Source organism: Pempheris klunzingeri, chromosome 13, assembly GCF_042242105.1.
Source record: "Pempheris klunzingeri isolate RE-2024b chromosome 13, fPemKlu1.hap1, whole genome shotgun sequence".
In the NCBI taxonomy this organism is placed as follows: Eukaryota; Metazoa; Chordata; class Actinopteri; order Acropomatiformes; family Pempheridae; genus Pempheris; species Pempheris klunzingeri.
Window position 1 is genome coordinate 16,338,804 of NC_092024.1, and position 27,893 is coordinate 16,366,696.

At 40.0% G+C, this 27,893-nt stretch overlaps 2 protein-coding genes across 3 annotated transcripts; both read left to right on the forward strand.

Moving 5' to 3' along the window:
• The first annotated feature begins 841 nt into the window (after positions 1–841).
• LOC139212079 (phospholipase B1, membrane-associated-like) lies at positions 842–13,567 on the forward strand. Of its 2 annotated transcripts, XM_070842534.1 has the most exons (43): positions 848–1,147; positions 1,812–1,867; positions 1,972–2,035; positions 2,212–2,275; positions 2,401–2,435; positions 2,894–2,960; positions 3,051–3,099; positions 3,860–3,925; positions 4,025–4,090; positions 4,175–4,230; positions 4,363–4,432; positions 4,537–4,644; positions 4,808–4,861; positions 5,212–5,280; positions 5,380–5,454; positions 5,542–5,602; positions 5,694–5,752; positions 5,988–6,064; positions 6,178–6,221; positions 6,650–6,758; positions 6,856–6,907; positions 7,032–7,112; positions 7,644–7,709; positions 7,821–7,921; positions 8,004–8,085; positions 8,313–8,417; positions 8,532–8,627; positions 8,704–8,775; positions 8,876–8,953; positions 9,082–9,142; positions 9,217–9,275; positions 9,573–9,640; positions 9,742–9,785; positions 9,926–10,025; positions 10,138–10,189; positions 10,313–10,393; positions 11,292–11,357; positions 11,529–11,623; positions 11,854–11,935; positions 12,290–12,394; positions 12,530–12,625; positions 12,764–12,838; positions 12,960–13,567. In XM_070842534.1, the coding sequence occupies exons 1-43, from the start codon at positions 1,087–1,089 to the stop codon at positions 13,266–13,268; spliced, it is 3,336 nt and encodes a 1,111-aa protein (XP_070698635.1). In that variant the 5' UTR covers positions 848–1,086; the 3' UTR covers positions 13,269–13,567. The 2 variants fall into 2 exon arrangements, with proteins under 2 accessions (XP_070698636.1, XP_070698635.1); XM_070842535.1 differs by lacking the exons at positions 12,290–12,394; positions 12,530–12,625; positions 12,764–12,838; positions 12,960–13,567 and having other exon boundaries at positions 842–1,147; positions 11,883–11,935.
• Positions 13,568–14,586: 1,019 nt separating this feature from the next.
• LOC139211654 (serine/threonine-protein phosphatase PP1-beta catalytic subunit) lies at positions 14,587–27,564 on the forward strand. Its single transcript, XM_070841969.1, has 8 exons — positions 14,587–14,669; positions 19,099–19,230; positions 23,871–24,101; positions 24,191–24,295; positions 24,416–24,487; positions 24,670–24,821; positions 25,398–25,532; positions 25,668–27,564. The coding sequence occupies exons 1-8, from the start codon at positions 14,618–14,620 to the stop codon at positions 25,770–25,772; spliced, it is 984 nt and encodes a 327-aa protein (XP_070698070.1). The 5' UTR covers positions 14,587–14,617; the 3' UTR covers positions 25,773–27,564.
• Positions 27,565–27,893: the final 329 nt, after the last annotated feature.

The window sequence follows — 27,893 nt, forward strand, 5'->3', positions numbered from 1 at the left end:
CTGGTCGTTAACGTTTAATTGCATAACCTTGGTCAAATATATGAAACACCAGGAAGCTACATTTATCATCACAGTTTGCAAAGTGTGTCATGAACGTGCATCCAGTAAAGCGCGAGCATGACTTAAAGATTTAAAGGGTTAAAGAGCAACATATTATAGATAGATTCAAAGTCGACATTGAAGACCCTCTCTATAAGCTACAGAGCTAAGATTTTAAACTTTGGTTAAGAGGCAGACAATTTATGGTTGTTTGAGCTTTTAATCCCAAATGAGTTTTATTATGAACCGGACATTTATCAGAGAGTGGAAAATGGAAAATCACTCTGGTTCCTATCACTGTGTCCACAAACTCTGTCTTGTTCCTTGAAATGATGGAACAGCTCCAAGATGTGTCTCCTGATGATGTGAATTTCATTCATACCTCCTGCGAAGATGTATAAGCAAAAGCAAAAACAGTTCTCACCTTACTAAAAAACACACTAACTGAAAACAGGAAGATTAGAGAATTTCTAATTAGATATGGATTTTAAAGATTTCTGCTCAGTCAATGTCTATTCTGATGGTATTAGATCATATTTTTATTTGGGATATCCATCACCCATTCATGCATCATCATCCATCAGGTGTATGATATAATGATTTATATAACGGAGAGATGATGAGAGCTGTAAACATAACTCAGCATCTCACTGACCTGTGTCAGTTGGCCTGTTGCAAAACACGAAGATATCATTTAGATTTACAATAAAAATTGCAGGAGACACAAATGCTTAGATAGAGAGGAGATAGTGCGACTTGTAATTTGGTAGCTTGTCATCCAGATAAACTGATAAGCGCAAGATATGACAGAGGATAAAAGAGTGACAGTGGAAAAAGTCGCAGGATTTTCTTCCTTTCACATGAGCGGTTTTCCTCTCCTTTTCCTTTCAAAAAAACTTTGCCCTCTTGGGAACTCTTTTCCTTCACCGCACCTTTTACGGGTACAGTGTACTTTTACAGTCATTGTTTCTCTGAGGCTGGGGGAAACGAGAGGAGGGTATTGCTCACACTCCTCAGTGTGGAAGGCACTTCGGATCTCACCACATCATGACTACATCTGCACTCCTGATACTGGCAGCCCTTGTTGGATCCTGCGTTCAATTTACAGGTAAGATACACAGCATGGTTGTTTTGACAATCGGTTTGATTTTGAACACTGAATATTTGTTGTAGATATGGACCTTTAAGTGCAAGGTGGCACAGTCACGTGATGAGATCAGAAAGATTTGGTAGATGAATAGCCAGTCTGCACACTGTTGGTTTTTGCACTATTGTACCCTTTAGATGAAAAAGATGAAAACAGGTCCAAGCTACAAACTTGTGTTTGTAAAGCTTTTCTTGTGTATCGCAAAGCTTTCTGCAGTATTATATGAAGTAGCATATATGTTTGAATGATGTACGCAGCATGAAGACAAGTTTATAGAATCTCTGTTTGTTACATAATACTTTAAATGTCCACTGTGCATAAGGGAGGTTGGGAAAAGTTTAAGTTATCAAGTTTATTAAACTGCAGCTGACTGAGCATCATCTGATGACTAAAGCACTGAGTAAAAGTAGATTCAGCCAGTTCTTCATGAATCTGTACTGACCTCTAAGATTAAGTAAGTCATAAGACCTATATTAACAATATCTTCATAGAAAATATAGTAAAGAAAATATTGTAAAGGAAGTGCAGGAATGAAAATGTTTTATTCGTACCTGTTAATGTTTTAAACTTATTTAACTTTAATTTCATTATTTTATCAAAATATTTTTTCTTATGTCACATTTAGTCTCTGTCAGCACTGATGTACGAAAAAATGAAGTGTCAGCAGAAAAATCAGAGAAGGTACGGTATGTCACTTGTGAAAATATATGAATTTAAAATATACTCTTATACTGTTTGGATGCTGTGTCAGTGACAGTCAGATGAATTGTTTTTCTGTGCTACAGACAGACAGTTACATGTCAATACTCTGCTCACCAATCCCCGCCCCTTCATCCCCATCATCCTCAGGTACTGCACCCATCACCGATAATCATCTTAACTGTTTTAACGTGTTTAGGCGTAATGATTATTAGTCCTTCCAAATGCTCTTTGTTACCTGATACAAACAATACGCACATTTTCTAACATGACATCTAGTGTTGTATCATGAAATGGCCAACTTCTGAATTTTTCCTCTCCATTAGTCCACACTCTCAGACCTGTTGATATCTCAGGTGTTTATGTCTTGGGAGTTCCACATTCACACAAGTAAGCAGACAAAAATAAATTGTGCAAATATAAGTCAGTAAAACGTACTGGCACACCACGAATGCAATTAAATGCACAATGCTTTAAGGCTGAAGCTGATGAAACATGTCTGTCTTTGTCATCAGGGATGCAGCATCCAGAGCCGTCAGTAGACTGGCACGTAAGTCTAGAGGTTTTATTAACATTTTTATGATCAAGAACTGTAGATAATTTCTACTACATTGCAGAGCACTTTCAGTGTGCTGAATTTGGATTATTACTTTACTTTTCAAATTAATTCATTTTGTTGTAATTTCCCCACAATAATCACGCTTTGTAACTCATTAACTGTGAATGGATTTAGGTTAAATATAGACACTTTCCACACTATTGGGGAAGTATTTACAATTTGGCAGAAAGCTGAGTTCAAGGGTGTAGTCAAGACCGTATAATGCACTTTGAAAAAAAGCTCTCAGTACAATAATGTTATAGTTTTGTCAAGTTTATCTCAAAGGATAAGAGAGTGGGCCATAAACTCAGGTTGTTGACCTTCATTTCACATGGAAGTAAGCAAAACACATAGGAGTTATACATACTGTAAATTAAGTCAATACAATTGTGCATATGTGTGTTGAATAGAGTTGCTGTCCATGTTTAACCCTGGTGTGATCACTCAACATGTGGATCAGATCTCACTGCAGCCCAGGTGACACACACACGCACATCACACACACATAATTGCTGTAAATGGTCGTTGCTGCAGGTGTGTTATATATGAATTGTGTGTGTGTTGCAGAAGCTTGTTGGAAGAAACTGAGGAGCTGTGTCTCTCCCTGTCACACCAGGTACACATTAACCCTCTTGTTACAATATTTGATGTATTTGAAACATTGTATTGTTTTAATTAAGAGAATTCTACACTGAGTGAGTTTGCCCACTACAAATATGACAGGAAATAGACAAATAACACATGTACCATGATGCCTGGACTGACAGCAGAATATCAAACAGTGTGAGGACTCATGTTAGCTATCCTCTCCCTGAGGACACCTCTGTCGATGTTTGGGACGTACAAAACCTAGAAACTACAGTTAACAAGACTCTAATTGTCTAAATGTACAGCCTCTATTTCCTTAATTTAAGATAAACTAGAAATTTATGTCAAGTTCAAGACTTAAGGGAGTCACTGTGCCCACCCAAGAAATAGTCCTTCGTATAAGACCCATAAGTCCACAACTTTTACACTTACATTTTTGTACAGACTAAACAAACAAGATATAATATGTCAATAAGTGTGTTTTTTGTCTAGCTGTTCCCCTTGTTTCACTATGCTAATCTAAGCTGGGTGTTTATCACGTTAAACTGAATTTCATTACTTGGCAGTGACAGAAATAGAAAAACTGGAGGAAAAGTGATTGTTGGTGAAGAGCTGCGCTGATTCTGAGATGCTACATTGATTATCAGAAAGAACAACGTCTTCTACATTTTTTAAACTGAATCGAGTGGCGCGGTGTCTCACTGGTTATCAATATCAGCTCACAGCAAAAAGGTCCTGATTTAGTGGATGGAGTTTGCTCAGTTTTCTCTTTCCTATAATCTTTGCAGGTGACAGACTGGAAATTTGTGCTGCTGTTTGTTCCGGCAGATTCCATGTGTGCCTGTTCACCACATGTGAGATTCCTTTTTACAACAAAATCACGTTTGAGGTCACAAACATTAGAGTTGGCAAAGGATGTTAAGATCGTATGACTTTGTGTCTTTTTGCTTTAGGTTGCTGCAGATGTTAAATCTGTTGTGCAGGAAGTGGAAGAAGCTCTGCGGTTGTTGCAGAAAAGGGTATTACAATTTTTGTTAAACACAATTTTTGCATGAAAAGATGGAAGTGGAAAAAAAATTAAAATGCTCGGTATGTGTTTACAGTTACATCGCACTTTAGTTCATGTGGTAGTCTGGAGCGCACATCATCAGCAGGACAAGTGAGTGTTTTGAAGCAAAATACATTGGATTGACTCATTATTTTTTTATTTTTACATGCATGTAGTCTATAGTGTTGTTGTAAGATTGTAAAATGCGTGTGGCAGCAATGGTTGTTTTTTATTTTGTCGCAGGTGTGAGTGTATGAGAGGTGAAAGCACAAACCAGCGACTACATAAAGCCATTCTTCTCAAAACACTACAGGTAAAACATCGTGTAGATAAATGGCATTTGTATACTTGGGGTCTATGCTCATCAATCATATTTTGCTACTTAAATATCCAAATATCCGTTTGTCTTGTTTTCAGGACTCTCTCAGTCACATCTTGGAGAATCCACAGTGGCACAGCAAAAGAGAAGACTTCACTGCAGTGCTGCAGTCTGCTCCAGCTATCCTTGATCAAATTTCAGATTCTGTAAGTAAGAAAGGGTATTTCCAGATGTTATAATCAACAATACTGTAACTAACGCCTCTAAATTATACAGCCTGTCTTCCTGTAACAATACATGAAATGTGAAAATACATGAAATTGCCTTGAAATGGCTAATGTGTAACTAGCATATATTGTGCATTTGTAGGAGAGTAAATGGTCTGACCTAAACCAGTTAGCTGTTCAGCTATGGACAAACCTGGTAAGTTTTTATTAATTAAATGTCCTAAATGCACAATGTACTGTATAAGGTATCTGACAAATCAGCATACAGAAAGCCTTCAACATTTAACAATTTCTCAATGAGCCAACTGGGAAGAGTCATCATAATCCCCCAAAGCAAAAGTAAGATGGAACAATGATAACAGGGAACGTTTTTTACTCTGGCGTGAGATTAGATAAGACATATACCAAAAGATTAACCTGATGAGATTATCCTACAGGTTACCTTTCATCAGCTTTGTTCATTCTACGTCTATATGCAGATAGAAGAATTGTGTAATATGTACTTTTTGACACTGTGTGCTCATAGAATGGCTTTTTCTCCTCCAGCTTCAGTCATCGGCAGGTCAGGCAGAGGTCAGGGACAGCAGTGTTGTTTCTGTTCCTTGTCCCACCCAGGTGAGGCATGTCGTCCCATAGCACCATCTACTGACCTCTAAATGTGGGCCTTCTGGTCACTTAAAGCTGCCGTTTCCATCTTTTCCACTCTCATCCCAGGAACGACCTTTCCTGCGGACACAGAAAAATGAAAGAGAGAGGACGGTTTACAGAGCCTCCACACTCACAGATCCTGTACGTCTTTGAACCCCACTTCAGAGCTACAGTGTGGAATTACAGCACATACATTTCAGTTTATCTGAGAATACTGTATTTTTGCAGGTTATGGGTACTGACATACCTTGTGTAGACCACGATCCATCTCCCACAACACCCACTTCAGGTAAAGTATGCTATTTAGCTCTTATTCTGCTCATATATTTTGGGAAATGTAGTTCAGTCCAACCAACTCAGCTACCTTATTCCTTGTGTAGTTCATGAACTCAGACCTGGGGATATAAAGGTGGTGGCAGCAGTTGGTGACTCTATAACAGTGAGTGTTTCTCTCCTCCTATTATTGGCACTATTGTCTAGATTTATATCTAAAAACATAGCCAAACTCAGGCATTAATATATTAGTATAGTAGTACTTTGAGCAAATTTTAGTTTTAATGCTGTGAAATGTCTTGCAAATATTTGTGCAACCCCTACAATACAGTATATGCTTCAATAGATATTTTCTTTGGTTCTATGTGGTCTTACTATCTCACATCTGATGTTTTCTGCAGGCAGCCAATGGTGTGGGTGCACACCAGACAGACAGCCTTCTGTTAGTGATTAATGAGTACAGAGGGCTGTCCTGGAGGTAAGATAAGCTAAAGAACACCTTTGTTCAAATTTTGAATTTGAAAATACCTCAAAATTTAGTCATTTTGTGCGCTACACTTTAAACTAACAAGCTGTTTCTTCAATTTCCAGCATTGGTGGTGATGAGAACATTACCACGGTGACCACTCTGCCAAGTATGTGTGTCTGTTATTATATTTGATTTTCTTTTATTGTAATAGCATTAGCCTAAAATGCTTACTTAAGGTTTATCTCATTAGATCATCACTGTAGCATTGTGCTTAGTGATACTTATGATTCTGGTGTCTTATCAGTATCATTATGGGCTGATTTTTATGTCAGATAGTGACCTGAATCAACAAAATATTTTAGGATGCATTACTTTACCAATATTAAGAAGCAACATCGTCAATGCATGTTAATCTTTGAAATAGAATTCCCAAATATATCCTGAAACCTGAAAAGCTAATAAGTAAATTTTTTAGATGTTTTAGAAATAAACGTTACATGATTTAAATGCATGTATCTATTGCTACACAATCCTATGCACCTATTCAATGTCCATTTTAGTTTATGTGATCTTCCCTGTGTCTGTGGTCTGCAGACATCCTGAGGGAGTTTAACCCCTCCCTGACCGGCTTCTCACAGGGAATAGGTAATGAGGACTCCACTAAAGCCTTCTTCAATCAGGCTGTGGCAGGAGCGAAGAGTGGGTCAGTCCTGTTCTTTTCTTAATTTGTGTTTCAGTCACAGATCACACACCAGATCAAAGAATGTGTTCTTAAAATGTGACCTTGTTCTGATTTTCAGTGACATGGTGCAACAAGTGCGCGTCCTAGTGGACAAAATGAAAAAGGATTCGGTAAGGCAGCAGTGCACTACAGAGGAAACACACAGATACATACGTCCTGTGTGAACTTTGGCTCAGTTTTATGTTCACAATGACCAACTTAACAGACTGTTTAACTCCTTTATCTCCTTAACAGCGCATTGATTTCCACAATGACTGGAAAGTGATCACCATGTTTATTGGTGGCAATGACTTATGTGACTTCTGCACAGACAGCGTGAGCACTCTTACTTTTTTTTTTTTTATCAAGATTTCCACAATAATTTCATATTTCACAGTTACTTTTGCAGCATGTTTTGCTTATTTTAGTGCAATTGTTGAACTGACTTAAAATATCTTGATGGACAAAAAAACAAATTTCGGATCTGTTCATAATCGACTCTATAATGTCCTTGTTCCATTGAAAACTTTGTTGAACAGTTATGATCATTGTCAATTAATTTGATATGATTATTTTCTCAATTATTTGATTTGTTAAAATTTCAGAAAATAGGGAAAAATGGCCATCACAACTTCCCAGAGAGATATTCAAACAGTCCAAAACCACCATATAAAACAAAGAAAACCATAAAACATTTTAGAGGCTGGAGTCAGCCTCTTAAAGATGACTCACTGACTCCATTATCAAAATAGCTGCTGATTAGTTTTTCTCTCAATCGTCTAGTGTTTGAGCTGTGAACTTATTTCACTTATGCATACACGTTTCATTTCATGCTTTGGGTCTTGTCTGCTTCTTTTTTCCCCACAGGTCTTTTTCTCACCCAGGAATGTGGTCAATCGTATCCGCCAAGCTCTAGACATCCTCCACACAGAAGTGTGTTTTCATCTTCTTGCACAAACATACAACCTCACTGCATGTCAGCAACTATTAAGTCACAACCCAAATTACAGACAGCCCACAAACTTTATGTTTTGCATCACCCAGGTGCCTCGTGCCATTGTCAATCTGGTAGAGCTGTTAAACATTGTACCGTTGCGTGATCTGCACAGAGATAACACTCTGGACTGTCCCACCTGGTTTGTGAGGTCAGTGACTTCTCATCGTACACCACAGTTTGACAAAAAACTGATCGAGTTATTATTAAACAGTTTGATGTTTATGTTTCAGTTTAGTTTGCCCTTGTGTACTGAAGCCTAAAGAGGGATCCGCTGAACTCCAGAGGGTCAAGGACCGCAATAAAGCCTATCAGGTACAAGACTAAGGAATGCTCAAAAAAAGTTTTTGTACATATTCTTAAGTTCTCATTTCTTTGGCTAAAACACAAGTCTTAATTTGACTTTTAAAATGAACCTAAAAAGGTCTCATTTAAGTCATCATCATCATCATCATCATCACCATCGCGAATGTGTCAACTCAAAATAATTGCCAGTGAAACATCAAACTTAGTTAGTTTTTGGTCCTTTTCTTTCCATCCAGAAAGGTATAAGAGAGCTAATTGACTCTGGGTGGTATGACACACACGACAACTTCACTGTGGTGCTGCAGCCCTTCATGAGGGAGGTTTACCTTCCCACCTTAGAGGTAAGAGCCAGAACACCTGAAACATTAAAATATTCATAATGGTGTTTTCATTTATTTATTTATTTATTTTAGTGGTGTTAGCGTGTCATCCCTCCTGTTGTGTCTTTTTGAAAGGATGGCCGGCCTGATCGCTCTTACTTTTCACCTGACTGTTTTCATCTCAGCCAGAGAGCTCACAGTCTCATGGCCCGCGCTCTTTGGAACAACATGGTAGGACCTGCTTTATTAGAAGACACTTCCTGCATTGTTATTTTGGAAGTAGTCAATGACTTTCACCATCTCTTAGTTAGAGCCAGTGGGAAACAAGACTTTTACGCAAAACTTCTCAGCTGGCATCGACCTGAAGTGTCCCTCTGAGGTAACTTTGCATTCATCAACACTCATTGAGTCCAACAGATAGATGTTCTTGTTTTTATCAATTTTGTGAATGCATGTGTTTTTGATTATTTCTTCATTAGGCCAGCCCTTTTTTTAGTACTGCCTTCAACAGCAACTACACCTTTCCAGGCCCTCCCCCCACTCCTGCTCCTAATACAGTAGGCCATGGTTTCTGTCTTTCATACATTGCACAGCTTTAAAGTGGCAAGTTATTATTATTCATGCATGATGGCAAAAAATAGATAATAACTATAAATGCCTAAAATACACCTCTGTCATTCTTTAGAATTGGGGCAGTGACTTTTCCTGTGTTGACACAGCTCCATCCAACTCTGTGCCCACTTCAGGTAATCATTCAAGACGTTACTTAAGCATTACCTAACAGGAAGTAGAAATTGTGCTCATTTTGATCTTTTGTTAGCTCACAGGTTACGACCAGCAGACATCAAAGTGGTGGCTGCCCTGGGAGACTCGATAACAGTGAGTTTGTGCAGAAGCATATGAAATTTTTATTGTTTCTTACTGTAAAGCGCTTTCTCTGTTTTGAAAAGTACCAGATTTATAAGTTTGCTTGCATTCCTGCTAATAACGTTCCATTATTATGTTACCTGATTCTTGGTACTTCATGCGGAATATAACAAATGATGTAATGATCATACTGACAGATGGAATAGATTACTCTATGAAATTTGTAGTCAGTGCTATTATTACATTTTCTTGTCTAATGCATCATTTTCTACACACACACATTTTCTGTATACTGTTGGTTGTCTTTAGGCCGGCTTTGGTGCGAAGGCGAAGACTCTGCTGCAGCTCAGAACTGAGTACAGAGGGGTGTCGTGGAGGTGAGACACTCCTCTCAAACTATGTACATAACAAATTTGTGCACTTTGCATTGTGGCCATTATATTTAGTGTTTTTTATTTCTTTGTTTTTCATTAAAAAGCATTGGAGGAGACAAAAATCTTGAGACTGTCACAACATTACCTAGTAAGTCCCAAACATTGTCTGTCCTTTAGCTTTCTTGACATGTAATGTACATTAGCACCACTAGATAGCAGACTTGGACTGTAGCGACGCTAGTGTTTTGGCTCTTGTGCAGTCTTTTCCCTGCTTTTTTTTTACACCAGATATCCTTAAGAAGTTCAATCCTGAAATCAAAGGTGTGTCAAAGGGACAGGGGAAAAGGCAGACTGGCTTCAACGTGGCTGTATCAGGGGCTAAAATATCGTGAGCTATAACATTTATTTGATCTGTTATCATATGGTTCACTCTCGTATATTTTGCACCAGGTTTAAGCATTTTGCGCACTCATTTTGTGAACTTCTCTAATTTCATACAGAGGAATCCCTGGGCAGGTCCGACGCCTGATTGATACCATGAAGATTGACTCTGTGAGTTGTGCCTCACTAACACTAGCACTGTTGCCATTTTGTGACCACAAAAAATGCCATCTTTGTTCCATCTCTCCATCTCTATCTGTCTGATTTTTTTCTCCATCCTTTTAACGGAAATAGACAGTGGATTTTGAGAATGACTGGAAGCTGGTGACCCTCTTCATTGGAGGCAATGACCTGTGTCAGTACTGCAACGACCGGGTGAGTTGCTTTAAGAAGCCGTCACAGGAGATGAAGGATGATCCAATGGATGAAGGGCAATTTCAAAGTACTTCCTTCAGTAAAAATAATCTCCTGCCATAGCGGAGTGGTTAAACATCCCGTAGTGTTGTGTCATACCCTGTGCAGAGCCGTCTCATGATATCACCCTCCAAATGGGACAACGCACTGGAGCAGAATAATCAAGCTTTGTGAACAGCCCTCCCCTAATTGTTTTATTGTGTCAGAGTAAGATGAGAGCAGACGTGGTTTCTTTTCAATGAGCACATTCTGCCACTTCGCCCCTCAAACAGAGACCCCCCCTCCTTCCTCCCACCGTTCTCTATCTCAGCCTCTGTCTGCATTAAACAAGCACATGGGACACAGTGACAGGCCTTGTTCTCTAAGAGGCATAAACAACACAGAGGTCAACCCAGACTCTCTTCATCCTGTCTCCGTCTCACTCCCTCCTTCTCTCTCTCCCTCTCCTTTCTCACTTCGCCTCCATTTCCCTTTTCTCTCCCTCTCTCTCTCTTTCCTTTACTCTCCTTGCTCTCCACTGACAGGGTAGTCTCTCTTTTAATGTTTGTGCTTTGAAGCAGAATATCAAAGCACAGCATCAATTTAAGATGAGCTCTGAGACTGTGGTAGTGACAGCTTAGGGTTAGTTGTTGCTCGCACGCTCATGCATGTTGCATGGCGTCTGCTTTTTAGCTACAAACTTGCCCAGTTTCTCTGAAATATGCCTTACTTATCCTGTTTTTTTTTTTTTTCTGCCCACAACAGACAACAACTGTTAATTTTAAAAAAAGGCTCGAGCGTACATGTGTTTACCATGAATTAATAACAAGTCTTGGACATTGTGCGCAATCTTATTGTTCTTTTGGTCTCAAAACTACAGGCCTCTTTGTCACCGCAGAACTACAGCCATTATATGATGACAAGCTTGGATATGCTTTACAAAGAGGTAAAATTATGTTATCTATCATAAGAAACTGAAAAATTGCTAGAATAAATTGGCTCACACACACACACATATGTGATTTTCTCCTTAAATGATCGTTGATAAAAGAATCAATTCAGAATTTTCCTCTTTGAAACTGTATAAAGGTCCTGACCTCTTGTTTTCTGGGTGTAGGTTCCCAGGACGATTGTCAATGTCTTGGAGATCCTGGAAATTGAAGGCCTTCGAAGGATCAAAAGGGATAGTCTCGGATGCAGTGTGTTACAAAAGTATGCTCATCAGTCCAGGACAGACTGTTCTTTGAATCAACAGCACTTTTTTAACATCGATCTAATACTATTACTACTTTAATCCATCAAAGAATTATATAATATGAACAATGTAATAATTTGGTGTTTATTAAATGATACCCCATCCCTGAATAATGGATTATTATAAAAGCATGAATGACATTTTATTTGACAACAATCAGCTGTTTATTTTCACCCTTGATCCTCAGGTATGTCTGCCCTTGCTTCTTGTTACCAGGAGATGATTCCCCTGAGCTGGCTGAGGTGAAACGGATAAATCGGGAATTACAGGTAAGCAGACAGGAACGGTGAGGCCAAAACGTGAGACCAACATTTACTTTAGTTAAAGTCCCCTCCAAACATTGCTTATTTTTATTTCACTTGGATGTTTGAGCCTCACTGTGCAGAATAATTTTTTTGACACTTGAAGGTTGTTTTCACATTCGTCTCAGACAGTTTCTCTGTGCTCTGTGCTCACAGAGTTTAAGACGTGTATGTGTGAACATCAGTACTAGTTTGGAGACAATCATGGTCCAAAATGTAACATGCATCAGTGTGATGTGGAAATTTAAGTACATATAGCCTGATAATGGACATTTTGTGAATACACCCAAACATCATGAGCATTTGTGGTCTTTGTTTCAGACTGACACGGAAAAGTTGGTTTACGGAGGCCGCTACGATGGCAGAGAGGACTTTGCAGTTGTCGCGCAGCCATATTTTAAGAACACCGTTGTTCCTTTGAATGCTGTAAGCCCCCCATGTCCGCCCTCCTTTTCACGCCACATATGCAAACGTATACATCATCTTTGGGACAGTAGCGAGTCTTTCCCCTCAAAGAACATAATTCTCACAAACGCTGAGGTTGTGTTATTTCTTCTCCAGGACGGCAAACCTGATGCCACCTACTTCTCTGAGGACTGTTTCCACTTCAGTGAACGGGGACATGCTGACATGGCTGTCGCTCTGTGGAATAACATGGTGAGTCCGACAAGGAGAGCAGTAAAAGGCTGACTGTGTTTGACAGGGGGAGGCTTTTGGATATGTCTTTCAAAATGACCACATCTCACTGTAATTTACTCATGGGCTGAGCAAAGATGTACTCTGCTTTATCTGTAGTTGGAGCCAGTAGGCAAAAAACAGACTTACAACAATTTCACAAATGCAAGAAATAACATCAAATGCCCCACTGAGGTAAGAAAGCTGCCACAGGAGAACTTCTCGCATGCTACTTCTGACCTAGTTGTGATTTATCTGTGTAATTTGTGCATAATGATGTGACTGAATGGAAGACCTTCCCTTGTGTGTGCTCTAGGAGCATCCATACATCTTCACAAAGGTGAACAGCTTGCCCAGTTCAACCACGACCACCACAGCACCCAAAACAGACACCACAGCTTCACCCCTCTCCTCCTCCAGCACCCCAGCACCCACAATGCAGAGCACAGCCCTGCCTCTCACCCCAGGTTGCATGAACAATGTGGCACCATGGGTGGCTGCCGTGCTGGCCGTGGCGGGTCTTCTGATTGGCTGGGCTGTTGCCTGGCTCCTCCTCTCCTGCAGAGCCAAGAGAGGCAAGACGACGGTGACGTCTGCGGTGGAGATGAGGGGCACTTCGTTTTAAAGTGCTGCCTCCTGTATTTTTCGCTGGACTATTAACAGTGATTGTAGAACGCCAGCACATCAGCCTTTACTTAAGAAAAGCAACAAATAAGATGACTACATGACTCTTCATCTTAAGCCCTGCTTTGGCCATAAGTGCAGAAGGCAAATTCATAAATGTTCAGTTGAGTGCAGAGTCCAGTACTCATCAAAAATAAAGACTGAAATGATTGAATGCCCATTAACTTATTACTGCTGTTATATATTTAATTAAAATGCAAATGTCTGTATTGCCACATTTTAACCAGATACATGTTGTAGAGTAAAATACACAAGTAAGTTTAAGCTTGAATTAATTGTAATTAAATGCATTTACTTGTGCTTAGTATGACCATTGCAGTTTATCACTTTTTATTCAGTGATGAATATTTGGAAAGACAATGTGATTATCGATTAATTTTTTGTCAGACAAAAAAATGATCTTATTGCTTTTGATTGTAACAACAATGTTTTTGGTTGTTATAATAAAACAGTTTGCAATATTTCATATGAACAGTGTTGTCTAAGCTAGTTTGGCTGCTCAAGTGACGCCATCCAGTCCTGACATGTTGTAGCCTGCCTGTCCACGAAAGCATCACCATTACAAGTGAATGGTATTTATTTTAGAGAGGAAATACAAATATCACCATATCATAGATTACACAAACCAGCCATGCACATGTTGTGCTTAGAGCACAGCACACATCAGTATACGTGTATTACCTTAATCATTACCTCTGGTGAGATAGTCTTGTCATAAAGTATAAAAGGGGTTATTTTATGACCTTCTTGCAGCGATGAAAGCCACCAACTGCTTCTGTTTATTTTGTGACAAACAAAAGCACATTTCCTCAAGTCCTTAAGCGCAATTTTCAGGTATTTGTACTTTACTTGGGTATTTACTTTTCCTGCTAGAAATTCAGGTATCCAGTAGTCAATTGACAAACAATAAAATGGACAAATAATGTCATAAAATATAAGTGAAACCCGTTTTTAAAAAAGTAAAAAAAATTATTTATATTATATTTTAGTATTTAAGTACTAAATGATTTTAAGACTACTACTCGTACTAACTTATGGGATCTGAATGCTTCAGCCAACACTGCAAACATAGACTCACAAACTTTGCCTTTTATTTATGGTATTTTGTACAGGATATACAATATTTTTTTTAAATATTATTCTATTCTAGGTCTCTTCTATTCTAAAATAAACATGTGCTCCGTCCTCAGTGGTTCACAGCCTGTACGGTCCTGTTTTAGTGACAGCAGCGCCCCCTGGTGTCTGGAGGGGGAGCCGAAGCGGCCAGCACTGAAGCACATCAGTTTGAAGATGGCGGAGGGTGAATTGAACGTGGACAGCCTCATCTCTCGGCTCCTGGAAGGTGAACAAATTCAGTACAGTTTGTGATGTTACACAGGCTTAGCTGCGCATTTTCATCAAGCCTTGGTTGAGTTTTATTCGATAACTACCGCGGTAATGTGTAAGCTAGCGCGGCTAACGTCAGCCTATGGTAACGGTGTATCCCCCGGCTAGCTCCAGCTAACGTTACCGCTAGCTGGCCGTGTTTATAAACACTGTCAGCGGTGAACGCCTACACTTCTCAGTTTTCGCAGTAAAAGCTACGCTACTCCTCGCAAGTAAAATAACTGTGTCAAGGTCCGCTCTTTAGCATGTAATTAAACTTTCTGCCTGGTGTTTTTTTAAATGTATTTTGGCATGTATCGAGCCGAAGAGACAACATTAAAATACTACCCAGGATCATGGCTCTAACGGTTGTAACTGTTATGTAGGTTAAGCTAATATTTATTAACCAATAAACTGTATTTTTGTTAGTATTTTCAACTTCTTTTGGAGATTTGGTGGTTAATATGTATTTGGTAAGCTAGAGGAAGCTCTAGTAATAAGATAGATGCTCATAAATGGAGAACTCTTTAATCCAAAAGATCCTTATAACTACATCCTGGACGCATTTGAGTTGTGAGGTATTTTGATTATTGTAAAGTAGTGTTAGTGTGTGTAGTGTGTGTTTTAGTGGGAACTTGTGCACTATGGGCCCAGGATGCACACACACTTGTTTTGAAATCCCTGTCTGTGTTTGCAGGATTGGTACAGGTGAATAACAGAAAAAGTAAATATGTAACATTTAGGACAGACAGAAGGAATACAGTGTGTTTCTCTGGCATATCTGCAAAGATGTTCATATCTGCAATTTAAAGTACGTCACCTTGCATTGCTGTGTTGGCTATCACATTATTGCTTTCGTACTTGGTGAGTAAAGGGAACTTTGTTGGTGTGTGAGGACCAGTTTTTGGGGGTTTGGAAGAGGGAGAGGGATGCGCAGAAATCCTTTTGTTTTGGCCATCCACCTGCTGAAGGGAGGGAGGGGGGGGGCTGCGAGTTTTCTGCTCCCCTGTGAGATATCCTTTCAGTCAGACCAGACCACCAAGGCAAATTCAGCTGTCCTTGGCATACTTTCCACCAGTATCTGTGACTGTTGGAGAGACGATGAGACACTACGCCAGCATCGAAAAGCGAAGATTTGTTATTTATAGTAGTTGCTGGAAAATTACATAGTGCTTCAACTGCCTTGTGTTTCTTGCAGTTTTGTTTTTATGTTGACGTTGCTACCAAATGGTGAAATTAATTGAAAATAAACAGAAATAAATACATAATACCATGACTTCACAGCCTGCGATCAGCCCTGTTTTATGCTCTTAATCGTGAAACAAATTTTTCCCAGCTGGAAACCTTGTTGATTCACACGCTTTGTTTTTCTTTCGTACTCAGCCCGGACTGCTGCGACTTGTTAATTGTGTTGCTTTTATTTTGAATAGAAGTTTGACAAGGCGTTGTCATCTTTCATAAGTGGTCAGTTTTGCAGTGATCTTGTTGGTGCAAGATGCCAATTTTGTGTTTTACTTCTATTTTCAAGCGATTACACGTGACTAATTAATTTGGATGTTATTGTTTCATAGGCCTCTTACATAATTATTTAGCTTTGTAGTTGGTGGTGTGAACATGTTCGAAAAGGTAGAATCAAGCTCCCGTGCCGATCATTTAGGAATATGTGATGGGCATTATAAATTGGCAGGTTTTTTTTGATTGTCTGTAGGTAAGAAAGGTAAGGTAAGGTCGACTAAATTAGCCCGGATCAGTTCAGGCCTTTAAAGAAAAGAAAAAGCTGTTATTCTAAAGGGTTTTGTGAAATCAAACATAAAAATGAAGCCTGCAACAAAAAAACCAAAGACAGTCTTTCAAATTGGTTTGCGCCTTTCATTAAAGATGTTTATGTTCCCAGTATCCAGCTCTGGGTTTGTGTGTCTGTTGTGTTGAGGGTAGTACATGACTGCCTGCAAAACTCTGTCTGTTTTTAATGGGTAGTTGTAGATGGGGGGTGTCAGGATGCACCAGTAGTGAAGATAATCATAATACTTAAAAATGAAATATTGATCTTGTGTTAAAAGTGTTTGATAAAATCGTGTACACATTCAGACTGTGTTTTCGCTCCAGCGTGAAGTCCAATCAACTAATCAAGCTTGTCTTCCTTCATAAAAGTCCGTTGCCGTAGACGGAGAATGTGACAAGTGGAAAGAGTCTGCGAGGACATGGTCAGTGGATATTAAATCACAGTCTATCAGAGTGGTTAGTTGTCAGCCTGGGTTGGTCTCACACACAAACTCTCTGTCTCCTGCTCCCCCCAAGCAATTTTGTTTCAGCTGTTTCAAAGTGCAATTGCTCTTTTTCTACGCTTTTGTGGTTGTTGGACAAATGTGGTTACAGACCTCTTTTCCCACAACCCTACACTTGGATTGTGAGTGTAACTCATTTGCCAAAAAAGAAACAAAAACAAAACACACAATAAACAAAGTTAAAGATGAATTTGACTGATAGAAGCGTTATTATTATTATTATTATTATCATTATTATTATTTAAAAATGTCTTTAAATATCACAATAATATTGTTATTGTGAATTCTTTTGGCCATGATAATAGGGAAGTGATGATATGTCCTGATGTTCAGCATAGAGTTACCTAATCAAAAGACAACAAAATCTTTGGTTAGAAGTTTCCAAACCAGATCATCTGAAAGGCCTGGAGCCTTTTGCATCCTGACATAACATTATAGCTTACTATATGTTTTGCTGAGTAAAGTGAGAGCGAGAGTGCGTATTCATTGGGATTAAAACTTATGGAACACTGTGTCACTTTCTCCAGACACATGTACAGACACACAATCACACATACAAACAGTGATCTGGTTTCTGATGGCTGCAAATCCCTGTCATTGCTTCATTTTAGCCTTTGCCCCTCAATGTTCTTAAGAACGTAATCTCTTTTAAAAGTGCCAGCCTGCAGAAGTGCGAACAGTGAAAGGTTCTGTGTTAAAGCCGAGCAGGCTAAGCATCCGAGCTTAACTCTCTCAGCTGTGATGAGGCCTGGCCGTGGAGTGAAGAGCCCTACTTCTGCAATTTCATGCTTCACACCATGGGTATGAAGCAGTGTAGACACAGTAGATGGATGATAAAGGAAATTGATGGTGTGAAGCAACATTTAATTAAGGTTTGTGGAGCCCGAGAATAGTTTTTGGCACTCGGGTTGACCATCTGTGAGGATCCATATTCCTCTGGTCCAATTACTTCTCTCAGATTTGGTTTGGATTATATGACTAATGACACAGACAGGGAAGAGGACCGTGTGTAAATAGTATGTATATGCACACGTGTTTATGTATACACACAAATGCATGTACTAAACCATGAATGCATCAGGTAATCCAGCTACTCCCTGTTTGACCATTCTCTAATTTGTCATCCTTTAAGGAAACAAAAAGGCAAATAAAAAAATTGTTTAAGGACGTTTCCCGTCTGATTAACACACACTGATTTCTAGACTCAGATATTCTTTCTTGGAATATCTAGTGGGCGTCTATCTTTAAGATAACACCAAAATGGTTCTGCATTACACAGTTCCTCAGTTATGGATTTGTTCATCACTTTAAGTTTTCATATGTGCTTTGATTTGCTTTTTGCGACGCCAAAGTATTGTTCGATTACTATTTGCTGTATATGCACTAATATATTTGTCGCTCGCATATTACTACTATGTATCTTCTTTTATGTTTATTTACCTTTGGTTCTTGCCCCTTTTTTTTTGCTTTTTCTATGCTCTTTTTTCGTTAAAATGAAGCCGTCTCTCAGAGACATTGCGCTAGTCAGGCTGTTCAGATATTAAATCAAAAATATCAAATATATAAAATGCAGACAAATGCAGAAACCAGATGGAACTTAATCCTATGAAAGCCACAAGGTACCATAGCAAGGAAGCAGTTTTTATGTGCAGTATAATCGTACTTTTCATATCTCTGACTATTTCAACTGCTGACTGTAGCCAGCGTTTGCAAATCTCACTCCTCTTTTCATCGTTGTAAAGATAAATCTGCACCCAGAGCTGTGGCAGAACGCCAGAAAGTAGGCTTAAACTAACAGTGCAACTACACAGCCAATAAACCCACACCAGTGCTGAAGATGCAAGCTGCTCTCATAGTCTAAGCGGTGGGTTTCTTAAGTATGGCTGAGAATAAGCAGCTATAAGCTACTGAACCATTACGCCCACAGCTCACCAGATTTTAAGATTGCTTTGTGATTCTGCCTTAAGTGTTTTTTTTCCCCTCAGGTGAAAATTTACTGTATCCTGGCCTCATTCTGATGAACTTTATGGTGTTTGGGCTTGCTGGTGCTGCTGTGTCAACACTGACGGTGATGATAATAGCTGTTGATAGCACTGACGGTGTTTGTTCTGTCCTCTCCAGTACGGGGATGTCGCCCGGGGAAGATAGTCCAGATGACAGAGGCAGAGGTGCGGGGCCTCTGCATCAAATCCAGGGAGATCTTCCTCAGCCAGCCCATCCTGTTGGAGCTTGAGGCTCCTCTGAAGATCTGTGGTAGGTGTTGTACCCTTGTTTTCGGCCGTTTTCTCACCACCACATGTTTAGTTTTGCTTTCAAATTTTTTTAAATATCTTAAACTCAGGGCTGTGACATTTCCTCTAAAGCACTGAAAGCTTTACAAGTTTAATTATGTAACCACACCAGATAACACTGCTGCAGCCTGGGTCATAGATTAAGCCACTGTTGCACTCTCGTCTTGACTGTGTATGTCATAGATGGATACATATAGGCAAGTTGCACACACATACACAGATTGTGTATCACTGTCGTGCACACAAAATATGGACGGACGCAAAGCAAAGCAGTGCAAGTTTGCAAGTTCTCAGCAGTGGAAAATGCTACAGCTATCACTACCTCTGGCTGGCCCCTGCACATCTCTGCACACTCCCACTTGCTTTATCTCGTCCCTCCAGCGTAGAGCTGCAACTGCAAACAACTCAGAGCAGTCTAATATATGTACTAGGCCTTCAGAACACAGTGCACAAGCTCACACATAGGCGCAGGCCTACACACGGTTCATTTGTGGCTGTCCTCATACCAGCCTCCTCCCACACACACTTTGAGATTATTGTGTTTTAGATCCAATACTGTGTCAGCCTCAGATGCCAGCATTTGTATTTTAAGTGACAAGCACGATATAGTGAAGCAGTAATTTGATGAGGTCTAATTGGCATAGTTTTTTGTTTTTTTTTATCAAATTGAATGTTGAGAGATGTAATACGTATGTCTGATCAAATGTCCTCAAATGACTTCACCCATGTAGACCTAACCCTGACTCATTATTCTAAAAGATGCATGAGTCTGAGGTGGTGTTATTTGTCACCGTATGAAGTATCTGTGCCTCTCCTTTACGTTCTCTGTTTTGTTGCTGAACTTCTATCCCCAGACTGATTACTTGCCCTTAACCCTGTGCTGTGAGCATAAAGACCAAACAAACAGTGAATGCCTTTAATTATTTACTAAGGCCACATGGATCAGGTTCTGCGCGTACTCTCTCTCACATGTTAACCTTAATGCCACTGGCATCATTTTGCCTAAGCTGGCAGCTCAAGCCCTGTTTGACTTTATCATTTATTAAACCAGAATAATATGAAATTGGATTTTTTGTCTCAGCACAGTGTTGTTGACAGTGGTGCTCCTTGTGCAGTGACATGGATGATAATAAACAAACTCGCATTGTGAGGGTGTGTGAGATAGTAATTTTGTTCCTAAAATATTCTAGACAGATGATAATTATTAACAGCACCCTGCAATCACAATCCTCTGCAAAAATACGAAGGGGTTGTTTGTTAACCGTAATAGGACCATTAGTATGAAATGTAGCTGGCTGTAGCCAGTTGAATTAGTTGAAGAGCACAAACATGCACCTTATTGTTATACTGTATATGTTTGCATTCAGTGGTAGCATTTATCACATTTTCAAACTTTTTAATACATTATTAGGTCCGAGTTGAATAGAGAATCATTTTGATTATTGTCTGACTACAAGTACTGACTGACAGGAAACACAAACAGCTCACAGACTGAAGACAATGACATGAAAACATTTAAGAAGTTGATGATATAATAAGTAAATGTAACTACTTATTTTAGCAGAATATCTCTGGCAGCATGTTTTTGTAACTTCACAGCTTGAAGGAACTTCGATCACTTGCGTTTCTTATATTGCACATTTATTTGTGTTATTGTTCATTTTTCTTTCACTTTCAGAATCTTTTGTTATTTTGAAATCATTTTATTGAAGTGTCATGGCATCTACATCAACTATATTACAGTTATGGACAAACAACCTGTTTACTGAGGGTGCTTTTGAACCTGATTATCTGGGTACACAAGGTCATTCAACAGTGCACATAATTACAGCTTTATCACTGTTTATTCATTAATTCAAGTTATTATTATGTACCAGTTCTCTCATGCAAGGCTAATGATATAATGGCCAGTCCTTTGTGCGTGCATAAGCATTGTTTAGTTTTATTGTTTTTTTTAATCTGATAAACTGATCCTATCTATTTTTCATGTTGTTTCAGTGCATAGGAGCTCATCAGGGTGACTTATGCTGATGCACCACTCATGGGTGGCATACTTTGCACTGTTGTGTCCTTTATGTTATTGCAGAGTTCTGTTATCACCACTTTTATATTGTGTTATCTCCTGTGACAAATCTTGCTCATTTATATCTCTCACCTCAGGTTCAGCGCTCCATTTTTCCCACAACTTTCAGCCTTTTTTTGCTCCCTCTTGAAAACCCCAAATCTCTGTGCTGCTATTCTCGGACTGTTTTGACACTGCAGAGGCAGTGTTGAGTAAATAATTCGCTGTCATCCTACTCTTCCTTGTGATAGGGCAGAAGGAGGGCTGACCCGTATAAAGCAAGTCTTGGTGAAGCTCACAAATTCACTATGCAGTCATGCAGCAACTCTGTGTGAAGTTGGGGATAGTTGGAGTAAAACTAACCTGAGGTGCCTTGGCTGGAAGCAGACTTTTTCAAACAGACAGCCAAAATCACACACACATGGTGGCTCCAAAATCCTTCCTGTTGATATTATTTTGTACTTGCTCAATTTTTGTCACAGGAAGGGAAAGTGGGTGAATACAGTGAATACAGCGACAAAGCTGAGAAATCCAGGTTACTGCAGAGCCTCATCTTAGCCAAAGTTAGCTCCACTTTTACAAAGTTCATTCACCTCCAACTGTCTCTGCAGAGATTACAGCCTATGTTGCCATGTTTCTCCGTCCACCATTTTTACAAATGGTTTCGTTCCTGCATTTCATGACCTTTTCTCAGCAAACTGCGGCATAAATGAGCAAGGCCGATTGTTTCTGCCTCATGTCCATTTCTGTCTTGGTGCAGGCACAAACATTTTTATTGTCCTCTGTGTTGTCCTCTGTATTTACTCGGCCCTCTGTTTTCCAGCATGTGTTGCTTTCAGACTGCCAAGACTAAAAATCTGTGTTAGTTAAAAACAGTATTTCTATGTTTCTGTCTAGTAATTGTAGCTTTTAGTAGTCTTCAGGTTTGCTCCCAACTTAAGCAAGATTAGCACAGTGTAGACTGTATGATAGTTCAGTATGCACATAGACAGAATGATAAAGATATGACTACTTTTGCTATTATGGCAGACTAACATTTGAATAATGTTAATTGGAGCACAAACTAAGTGCAGTAATCTTTTGCTATACAACTGAAATCTTCAAAAGCCTAAAACATCTTGTTTAGGTAAAAGAAATCCCCACATTCCACCTGCCACCACCTTTTCACTGTCCTGTGAGAAGTTAAAACTCAAAATAGGGGTTAAAAGCAGAAACTTAAGTAATAAGAAATCAAAATTTAAAATGCCTTCCTGATTTCACACTGACAGTTTGAGACCTGGACTGTTGCTGAAAGACTACATTAATATTTTAAGACTTCTTTCATTGAAGTTTCCTCACTGTAAAGGATCGTAAAGTAGTTACTGCTACCAGTACTCGCGTGAAAACTCCAAATGGCAAACTATGGCTGCGTGTCCAGGGCAAAGCAAGTGACACACAGCGAAACACAAACCCAACTGGCTCAGTACAACATGAACACTGTGTATAAGACAGAGATAGACTTCAGACATTCAGAACTGTCCCTTTGATCGTTCATTTGCACGTAAAAAAGTGTGTTTTTGCATGCCATCCTAAGACACAGACAAAAATAAGTATAGGCGTTTAGCCATGTAGGTTTGGTGCCTGTTGCGGTTTGGGTTTTGGTGCCTAGATCACTAACGGGCATCGTAAAATTTAGAAAATCATGCCAGACACTCTCATGATATAAAGTTGCAATTTTTGTTGGTCATTTTTATCTCAGGGCCAGACAGCTGCATGGCTTAACGAGGCCTATTATTTCAATTTAATTTGCATTTGGTGCCATCTTGTAATTGAGCATTGCCATGAAAAGTGTGGCACGTGAATTTGCTTTCCATTCGGGTCAAAATAAAGCCTGTTATTATTGTCCTAGCCTTTCTGGTGAGGCTCTCTGTAGTCATCTGTGTCTGGAGCGCTTAGCCCAAATTAGAGCAGCTCTTCAGTTGGTGCAAGAGGATATAAAAGGAAGCAGGTCTTGGCTAGGTGATGAAGTGAGACTCCCCTACAGAGAGATCTAGTAGAGGTAAGAGCAGTTCCAGCACATTGCAGCCTGACTGATGTCAAAGAGACACGGTTGACCCTGGATCCTGGGAGAGTTTTTAAATTAAAGTTAGTTTGTGAGGATATGAGTATGCGCGTCCTTTATTTTTGTGATTAACCTGGATTGGATTGGTAGCTCATTTCCCCTGGGCCATGGCATTGATCTGGTGGCAGTTGTAATGGCTCATTTTTGTGTGTGTATCCTTGGGCTTGCTGCTCTACTCCCAGTAAAGCATAAGCACATCATATATTCCCACAAACCTTCATGTCTGGCTGTGTTCTGATAATCAACATGGATTCGGAGAGATAGAAGTAGGTGTGTGGGTGCAAATATGTGGTTTAGTACTTACTTTGAAAGGTATTTGCTTTTCTGTTAAGTCTTCTTTGATCATATTGTAGCATCTTCCTACAATCTTTTCATCTTATCCGTTTCTTTTTCATGTCCTTCTCTTCCCCCATACCTCTCGCCCCCCCCTTTTTTTTAGGTGATATCCATGGGCAGTACACAGATCTACTGAGGCTGTTTGAATATGGTGGCTTCCCTCCAGAGGCTAACTACCTTTTCCTGGGTGACTACGTGGACAGAGGGAAACAGTCCCTGGAAACCATCTGCCTTCTGTTGGCCTACAAGATCAAATACCCAGAGAACTTTTTCCTGCTCAGGGGGAACCATGAGTGTGCTTCCATCAACCGCATCTATGGGTTCTACGATGAGTGTAAATAAGCACATCCTACACACACAAACAGCCCCGAAGCACATACATAGTTTGGTTCTACTAAATGTGTGTTTACTTGTTCCCGCCAGGCAAGCGCAGGTTCAACATTAAGTTGTGGAAGACCTTCACTGACTGCTTTAACTGCCTCCCCATTGCTGCTATCATTGATGAGAAGATCTTCTGCTGCCATGGAGGTAAGAGACCTGTTAGCATGTGTTTCCTCCCCTTGTCCCAAAATGTAAACCAGAACTTTTAGTTTGAAACATATTCAAAGCAAATCAAATCAGAAGCAACGTCTTTATGTTCTGTTTTAGGGCTATCACCTGATTTGCAGTCAATGGAGCAGATTCGCAGGATCATGAGACCAACAGACGTTCCCGATACAGGTACCATGTGTGTGCTAATACTAAACATGTTCACTTCCTCTGGAATTTAAAGTTTACATTAAAATGACAACACCCAGCCTGAGTGGCTGATATCACAGTCTCTCCCCCTGCCGTTGCCTCTATGCTCTCTTTTCAACTCTCACCTGGGTATCGTGTCCTTTATCTCCATGTGTGCCTGTCAGGCCTGTTGTGTGACCTCTTGTGGTCAGACCCAGATAAGGATGTACAAGGTTGGGGAGAAAATGACCGCGGGGTCTCCTTCACCTTCGGGGCAGATGTGGTCAGCAAGTTCCTAAACCGCCACGACCTGGACCTCATCTGCAGAGCCCACCAGGTAATCATGAAGGGAGTGCTGGTAGAGAGCCTGGCTACGGAGAGACTTGTAATCGGTTGGCCATGCACTTTAATGATAGCTGACCTCCATGAGTTTGTGTGTTTTGGTGCAAGTGATTACAGTGACTGATTCAAAGACATGCACACCAGAGCTAAACAACATATTAATAGACCTTGTGCGACAGCGTAGCCCCTAGTTTCCTGCTCCATTTTCATCTGTTTTCGCCCCATGCATCATTCATTATAATTTCACTGAGCACTCATTTATTGTCGATCTGTATTTCGGCTGAAGTGAAATGATGAGTGATGAAACACGATGAGAAGCTAGCGTTTACATTTAAAAAACAACTATTTATCACAGTCTGAAATGTGTATGCTCTCTGCTAATTGATTAAATTACTGAATAACTAGCACAAGAGTTGTTAGATTGGCCACAGCTATGTCAGCTCTGCGTTGGTCATTTCGTATTGATTGAGGTGTAGGTGGTTGCAGAGTTGGAATCTGAAACAAGCTGAATATCTGTTTCTTGATATTGATCGCCGTGGGCGGAGGAATAATGTCATGTGTCTTCTAACAGGTTGTGGAGGATGGATATGAGTTCTTTGCCAAACGCCAACTGGTCACACTTTTCTCTGCTCCCAACTACTGCGGGGAGTTCGACAATGCAGGCGGCATGATGAGCGTTGATGAATCCCTCATGTGCTCCTTCCAGGTAGAGTAAAAACTAAAAGGACACACATTACGTACATTAATGCTAATTGCCTTTTTGATTTATTACCTAACACATTATCTGAAAACACTCACACACGTGTCATCTCTCTCTGTGTTTGTGTCTTGTTATTTAAAGATCCTAAAGCCCTCAGAGAAGAAGGCCAAGTACCAGTATGGGGGTGTAAATTCTGGTCGGCCTGTCACCCCACCCCGCACCGCCCAAGCACCCAAGAAGAGGTGAACGTACAGCCTTGGCTCTCTCGCCTCCTTCTCACCCTGTCCGTCCCTGTTCTGCCGTCAAGGCAACCCCTGTAACTCCCCCTGTATAGTGAAGATACAGGGCTTATCTAATTGCCCAAATCTTTCTCCCCTGTCTCCCTCACTCACCCACCCCCTCCCCAACTCCACTGACAGCTCTTTTCTTAATGTGTATGTGTACATAAATTTGCTGTGACCAATCTGTTTTTTTTGTTTTGTTTTTGCCTGTTTGTTGGTATTTTTGATATTATTAACAGATAATCTTTTTTGTGGTTTTACTTCCAATGCCATTTGAGGTTTTCTGAGGTTCTGTGTTGTGTAAGGAAATGCCTTCTCTGTGTAGAGGGGCAAAGTGACTGTGTTTCAGTTGAACAAAAACACAAAAGAGATTGAACATAGTTTTGCCTTGACCTCTCAAAGAGCAGAGAGAATCCTTCCGATGTATTTCAATGAGACAGAGGTTTCCGTGCAGCACGAGATTCCATAGACACAAATGATAACATTTCTCATATTCCAATTTAACAGTTGAAACACATGACACCATGTGTGGTGAACTTGCGGTTGTTGTGCACATTTTATATATTGAAAAAGTCGTTTCCCCCCCCATGAGTAGCAAAGAATGTGAAGAGACCTGCTTGAATGAAATATAGAGGCTGAATCAGGTCCTGCTGGCAGTGGACATGCTCTACCCAACGCCCTCTGGGCATCGATTCCTCCACTCTGTTATGCCTCCCTGTGCCTCAGCTCCACACCCACACAAAACATGCCGCTTCTCACGCTGAGCTGGTATTGACATTCTCCTGGATCTATTTATTATTTGTTCTCATCAAGATCAATTCTCCAATATCATCCTCTTGATTTATAGTGAAAGATGCTAAGAGATTTTTTTTTTTTTAATTCTGTGTCCATGGAAGTCCATGTACAGTCATTTAACTAATTGGAGTCCCCTCTGGTCAGTATTTGCAGACATTCTGGATAAATGGTGTACTAAAAGTGCTTATAAAACTGTCCTTTTAGGAGCAGGTGAGGATGGACATTATCTAACAGCACAGGTTGCAACTTCACAACTGTGTACTACATCTAATTAAGCCCATACAATGTTAAAAAGTACAGCAAAATAAATTAAAAGCAAGCTTCACAAAATGTTGCACAATATTTGAATTGTTTAGTGCTGTGTTTATAGAGCACGCAACAAGCAACATGATGCATAAAGTTTGCTTTTGGAAATAAAATGCCAGCTATCCTCCTCTCACATCACCCACTCTGTTCAGGTACAGTCAGAAAGCTGGTGGATTCAGGAGTGGGTGGCAGGAGCGGGCCGACTCGCTACGTGGTAGAGATGCCACCTGGTGTATGAATATAGTAGTACAGTCCAAAGCAGTACAAATCAGATATAGCTGGCTCAGGATGGGCTTCGCTAGTACAAAATGTTGTCATTTACCACGAGGAGGTACTTCAATTGTCCGTTGGGCTGACCAGCGATCAGCCTGGTCGGCAGTTAATGTCGGTCGACTGCAAATGACGTGCAGTCGACCCTCTGTGGAAAACAGTTGCCTCTTTCCTTTTCTTCCTGTTTTTTTTTTTTCTTTATGCTCTTGGTGGTATTTTTCTTTCTGTTGTCTGTTCTCTGTTCATATTGTTTACTTTTTATTCACTTAATTTATTTCCTAATAATTATAATAAGAAAACAATGAGGTGTTACCAAAAGCTGTTTTGCTATTTGTACAAGTTTGTTTGAAAGTCTATAAATTCAATAAAATCAATGGAAACCAAAATTGTCGTCACCTTTGTTTCAACTAATATCTTTGCATGAATGAATCTCTGTACCGTCAAGTTATTAGAGACATTGTGAAGTTATTATTATTCCTTGTTTGTCACAAAATGCGACTGACACTTGAACTCCTCTGTAGTCCTGAAGGACTGAACACACACATAAAGGTAAAATCATGTGATTGTTCAAAATTTATGTCATTCAGCCCAGTGTGACAGCTTATGTAACTGGGCCCCTCACACGTCTCTTAGCCCAGCTCAGAGCTCTGTGCATCGGCCCTGAGTACAACCAGATGGTCAGTGGCAGAAGAAAACACGGAAGTCCCAGGTGGAG